The sequence below is a fragment of the Mastomys coucha genome, unplaced genomic scaffold (genome assembly GCF_008632895.1).
Source record: "Mastomys coucha isolate ucsf_1 unplaced genomic scaffold, UCSF_Mcou_1 pScaffold20, whole genome shotgun sequence".
Lineage (NCBI taxonomy): Eukaryota > Metazoa > Chordata > Mammalia > Rodentia > Muridae > Mastomys > Mastomys coucha.
In genome coordinates, this window is record NW_022196903.1 from 80,477,695 (window position 1) to 80,483,993 (window position 6,299).

Genomic DNA, 6,299 nt, shown 5'->3' on the forward strand with positions numbered 1-6,299 from the left:
TTTCCCAAGTTCTTAAACCTACTCTGGGTGGCAAAATCATACTCTTTCAAGTGGGCCCTGGGTATCAAACCCAGGTTCTCAGGCTGCTTAGCGGCAGATGCCTTTGCCCACGGAGCCATCTTATCAGACTGTATGATGTTGCTTTTATCATCTTCGTGTAGTTACCTTGAGGTCCTGTTTGTACAGAAAAGGATAAGAAAAATGTCATGTCTTTTCCTTGTTCACCAGTGTTCGTTCAGAGGTAGTAGTGAGTGTTTTGCATTGTATTATATAAATTTATAGATTTGTATATGTCACCATTTTTAAACATATTCAGATTCTTCCTAATTTTAGTCCCTCTAAATTGGCTTCTGGGCCCCTTGGATGTAACTCGTGATCAATGATTTCTCTGCCCCTGAGAGTAATATCCATGATCATTCTGCTCTTAACTTAGAGTCATCCATTTCTCTAAAGATCAGATCATTTTTAATGGGAATGATATTTAGAAACCACAGTTGTCCCTGAACTAATTACTTGCTAATGGATAGTATTGATAAATTGTTTCCAGGCCTTTTTAGTAGATACTTAGAAATGTGTTTCTTTTATTAGAAAACATACATGAGTTCAGACTTATATATCTAATTCAGACTTGTAATTACAAGGTTTTTGTTTAACTTCTTGAATTTTATTGTTTCTATCATCTGAAGGTCCTTTTGTTGTTGGTTTTGAAATTTTAAAAGCCCAGGCCCATCTCAGTGTCTCTCTCTTCTTGCTGCCTTTGGATCAAAGCAGCTCCAGCTGACCTTGAACTCTTGGTAGTCATCCTGCCTCAGTCTTCTGAGTCTAGGGATTATAAGCATGCACCCTCATGATGGCAACCTTTAAATATTAAGCACATTATTTTCTGTGGAGTTTAGCTGCCAGCTGGATACACAGACTGTTGACTTCATTTTAATTTTGCTTTCTACATTTTAGATGTTTTGTTTTATGAATGTGTAAAATGATTAGTTTTTATGTTAGATCTACAAAATGTCCTCTCATTCTTGCAAAGGTATACTCCTAATTGCTGTTTTCTTCTCTAGAATGTCCCTTTGCCACCCTTAAGGACAGACCACAGCCCTCTCAGTCCCCTGTGAGTGGGTCTGGGTTATTGCTGTTGTAAGCAGGCAGTGATATTTGTACATATTGTTTTTTCTGACCTTTTAATTTTGCCCTAGTGGACACATGGTATCCAGGCATATCCTAACTCAGTAAGTTTTGCAAATTTTGTAAGACATTATCCTCATTTTTGTTTATTAGCATATTCCTGTTTTGAGTTTTGTTAGTGTACCTAGCATGTACCTCTCTGCAGTGTGGATTAGAAAGACATAAAAGAAATACCAGGAAGATGGGTCTAAGGTGCATTTTAAGCCCTAGCCACTTGGGAAGCTAAGCCAGCAGGGTTGCTTGAGTCCACAGGTTTTTGGAGTAAACCTTAGCAATGTGGTGAGACCCCACATAAAGCACAGAGTAATAGAGGTAGATCTGTTGAACTTTGGAAAGGTTCAGATTGCTTTTCAGCCTCATGTCTGAGGCATTATAGTCATGCCAGGGAGCATTTGATTCTTGGCTGCTTCTGCATGGGAGAATTACTTATCCCTCACTTACTAATGTTCACTCCTGGTCTCAGATCACTTGAGTTAAATATGGTAGCTTCCCTGGGACCATGCCTGGAAAACAGTCTGGTGCAGTTGGAAGGGGCTGCAGTGCAAATATTGCTGGTATAATCCTAATGCCTTGAGTCCTGTCCTGAACTCCTTCACCCAGCTACTGTGCTTTTGCTGGGCTTTCCCTTTGGCTTCAAATCTTCTTTACAGTTATTGAAACAGTAGTACTTGTGAATGTGGCTCTGCAATGGGCTTGTGTTCACCTCCTCATTTCTTACCGCTCTCCTGTGCAGTTTCAGGCAGTACATCCAGCAGCCCAGCAACCAGTCACTGCTCAGTTCCCTGTGGTGTCCCAGGGAGGCTCTCAGCAACAGCTGATGCAGAACTTCTACCACCAGCAGCAACAGCAGCAGCAGCAACAACAACAGCAGCAACAGCTGTTGGCTCAGCAGGCTGCCCTGCAGCAGAAGACAGCTGTGGTAGTGCCACAGCCTCAGGCACAGCCAGCCACAGCCCCACAGGCAGCCGCTGCCCAGGAGCCTGGGGTAAGACTAAGAAGAATGCTGGAGGATACTGGGAAGGGGAAGGAAAGGGGCAGCTGCAGCCGCAGGGGCTCTGAGCTAGGGTAAAGTTGCTCTCCTACCCTAGTGGTTAGAGGGTTTCATTTTTTTCTTACAGTTCCAAATGTAAAGTATTCTGTAGAAAGTAGAGATTGAAAAAATATTTTTACACTGTTTATGAAAAGGAACCTTCTTGTTTTTTACACAGAAGTTACTTTGGTAGAAAAAGTGGTTCCTTGTCTTGATAAGCCAGGGACTTGGGAGCAGAGCTGTTTTCTGTTCCTTCTTCGGGGCCTGTTTGGTTTGTTGTACCCATCCAGTCTCTGGAGGTTCGGGTAGCGTCTTAGTCAGTGTTCTATTGCTGTAAAGAGACACCATGACCATGTCAGCTCTTACAAAAGAAAGCTATTTAATTGGGGGTGGCTTTAGTTCAGAGGCTTAGCCCATTATGACCTTGGTAGAGGGCATGGTGACACACAAGCAGACATGGTGCTGGGGAGGTAACTGGGAGTTCTGTATCTAGAGCCGCGGGTAGCAAGAAGAGAGAGGCCCTAGGCCTGGCTTGGGCTTTGGAAACTTCAAAGCCTGCTCCCAGTGACATACTTCCTCCAACAAGGCCACACCTACTCTAGCAAGGCCATACTTCCTAATCTCTCTCAAATAGGACCACTTCCTAATGGCCAAGCATTCAAATATATGAGCTTATGGAGGCCATTCTCATTGAAACCACCACAGGTGGCCCCACCTTTACCCTGAAATTCTGATACCATTTTGTTTGTTCTTCATCCTAAATGACCTTTCTAAGCACATGGTTTGAATTTGCCATGCAGTAATGTTCACATGCCTGCTTGCCTGGGACCATTTACCATAGGATAACTACACTGGAGTCATCTTGTCAGTTTAGAGATTGGGTCTATTTTCAGATACTGACTGAATGTGGCAGCAGATCCCTATCCCAATTGTTTCCTTAGTTTCTGCAAACCTCAGGCACTCTTGCCTGTTCTTTAGTAAGTGACCTGTCTTCTGTACTCAGTCTTCTGAATAAAAGTAATAAAAACTTTTCTGTTCTCATCAAAAGACATTTTGAATACCTAGCCAATGGTGTTTATATACCTAGCTATTCTCATTCTCAAGGAGGCCCAACAACTAAACCAATGAAGAAAAATAGGAAACAATCTTTCTGGGGAGAAATGAATCTGCTCACTGGGCGGTGGTGGTGAATGCCTTTAATCCCAGCACTTGGGAGGCAGAGTAAGTTCCAGGACAGCCAAGGCTACACAGAGAAACCCTGTCTCGAAAAACCAAAAAAAAAAAAAAAAAAAAAAAAAAAAAAAAAAAAGAATCTGCTCATCCTGAGCCAGAAAGCCTGTACTCCTTCAAAAGGAAACCATGTTGTAGGTAGATTGTCTTCTTTCAGTCTCTCCTGAGTGTTGTGCTTAGTGTATTTACATGATCGTTTCTGAAACCACTCAGCCTTCTACAGGAATATGGTAGGCAGACATTATTTGTACTTTTGACCTAAAATAAACTTCTTGATAATGGAAAAAGTTTTGAAAACTATTATATGAAATAACTAGAGGGAACCTTAAATATTTACTTCACTCTCCTTATTGTGGAATTAGAACCTGGGATCTAAACTAGAAAATCACTACCTAAGACAGACTGGAGCTGGGGCAAGGATCAGGATGTACAGGACTGTACTGGAGCTGGGGCAAGGATCAGAAACTCTTAGCTGTGTTTGGGGATGGTAATAGCAAATGCTTCTCTAGGGTGGTGAGATGCTCCATCACCATGGAAGATACTTCTTAAGAGGTTCTTCTCTGATTTTCCCAGGCAAAGTGTCTACTGTCTTGGGATGAACCCTTAGCCTTCTTGTAGGTCCTGGATGAGCTGATACTGAGCTCTGTGCCCTGTGTGGTGGGTATAGGGACACTAGGTGGAAGATAACTGCTTAGCAGGAGCCAGAAAGCTGTCCATCTTGGACCTGCCCTATCTTGCTGACTTATGGTAGGGATCATCTACAGAAATAAGCAAGTAAACAAGAAGCAGGTTTGGCAAGGAAAACTGTCCTCTCTTGATGACCTGTACAGGCATACAAAAACATACCCACAAGGTACTGTTGACACAGCTTGCTGCTCCTGCAGAACCCCAGTTTCAGTTCCCCGTACCTGTGTTGGGAAGGTGTCTAAAACTTCAGCCCCAAAAGGATCCCATGCCTCTGGTCTCCTTAGGCACCCGCACTCATATGCAGATACACACACACACACACACACACACACACACACACACACACACACACGGCACGTACGCACGCACATACAAACATACAAACACATGTACATGTGTGTGCACACACAAAAATAATTTTTTAAAAAGAGCTTTTAACAAAATAGACAGGAGGTTCTTATCTTTCTACTTTCTCCTATGGTGTACTCTTACTTCCTACCCCTTTTCAAATTTTTTATTTTAATTTCTTAATTTTGAGACTGGATCTCACTGTGTAGCCTAGGCTGGCCTGGAACTGACTATGTAGACCAGTTTGCCTTTGAATTTACAGAGATCTCCCTGTCTCTGCCTCCTAAGCATACACTAAAGGTATATGTCACCTCCATGATTTCTTGACTCACCTGCCCCTTTCTAATTCTGGCTATGGAGGAGGAAATATTTCAGGCTCTGTATCCACATGATCTTATGAACTTGGTTGGCCATCAGCCTCAATTGACTGAAGATCCCCTCTCTCTCTCCTAAGTGAGGATGCTGCAATTTATGCTGTAGAGTCCATTTCCACTTCTCTCTGATTCTCAGTGTCCATATAACCTGCCCTGAGGGGTTGCTATAGGAACAACTGGTTGAGTGTTCCTTGTCCAAAATGTATAGGACCAAAAGTCCCTTAGAGTTTGACATCCTTATATTCCTAAGGAGATATTTTGAGGGTGAAATCCAAATCTGCGCACAGAATTAATTTATTTCCTAGGTACTTGTGCAGTGAAATAATTGTATATTATATTTTGCTTTTGGCTATAACCTGCTACATGCATTTTTCACATGTGGTATCATGTCAGTGGTCAAAAGTGTCCATTTTGGGAGCCTCAAGGATTTCAGGGTTTCAGATGGGAGATGTTCAGCTCTTGCTGTCTTAGAGATGTGGCTCAGGGGTTCTTTGCTCGTCTGTCAGAGGAGGAATCTTCCTACTAAAGGTTCTGTTACGTGTGCTGCACATGAAGGACAGATAAGAGTAGTCACAGTGTTCGCTGAACAGTGTGGCTACTTCTTCAGAGTCCACTGTAGCTGTGATGTCCCCTTTGCAGTGAGACGAGCCAGTCCACGCCTGACCCTTTGGATGCTGCCATTCAGATGGCCTTTCTGTTGCAGCTCTCAGCTCCCAGTGGTCTCTTACCCTTCCTGGCTCAGTTTGCTTGACTGTAGAACCTCATAGATCTGCTGCCATTCATCTTGTTGGTGGAGTGGTTGGCATACAGTGTTGGTGGGTAGATTGTGTACCTCAAAAACCATCCCAACTTTTGAGGACAACAGGAGGACAGTCTCCCCTGCTGTAAGCATCCTGACTTATTAAGATCATGTCCTGCCGGGCGGTGGTGGCGCGCGCCTTTAATCCCAGCACTTGGGAGGCAGAGGCAGGCGGATTTCTGAGTTCTAGGCCAGCCTGGTCTACAGAGTGAGTTCCAGGACAGCCAGGGCTATACAGAGAAACCCTGTCTCGAAAAACCAAAAAAAAAAAAAGATCATGTCCTGCTTTCTTAAATTCTTTTTGTCTGCTTCAGCAACACAACATAGAAACTGCGCTTCAGTGTAGAGAAGCACCTCTCACATGACTGGAGGGATTGGAGAGAAGGGATAGTTAAATCCCTAAGGGATTCAGTATCTGCTCATTTTATTTCCAGATAGTCAAAACTAAGGAAAGGGCTTAGGTGTCTTTCTGAATGGTTTTAAAATTACTTAGCTTGATAACAGGTGGCTTATGCTAGGGACCACTTACATGGTCATGACTATATCGCTACTTGTTTATTATTCTGTGGACCACTTCTCAAGAGTCCTTCAGTTAACTCAGACATCATTAAGGTTTTTCTTCTTCTTCTTTTTTTTTTTTTTTTTT

At 43.0% G+C, this 6,299-nt stretch overlaps 1 protein-coding gene across 10 annotated transcripts in view; it reads left to right on the top strand.

Annotated features, from left to right (window-relative positions):
* The window catches only part of Aak1 (AP2 associated kinase 1), a 155,225-nt gene that overhangs the window by 110,003 nt on the left and 38,923 nt on the right, over positions 1-6,299 (top strand). For all 10 annotated transcript variants that reach the window (XM_031382444.1, XM_031382445.1, XM_031382451.1 and 7 more), the window contains one exon: positions 1,919-2,170. In XM_031382444.1, the coding sequence (XP_031238304.1) occupies positions 1,919-2,170 (252 nt within the window). The remainder of the gene's footprint in view (positions 1-1,918; positions 2,171-6,299) is intronic.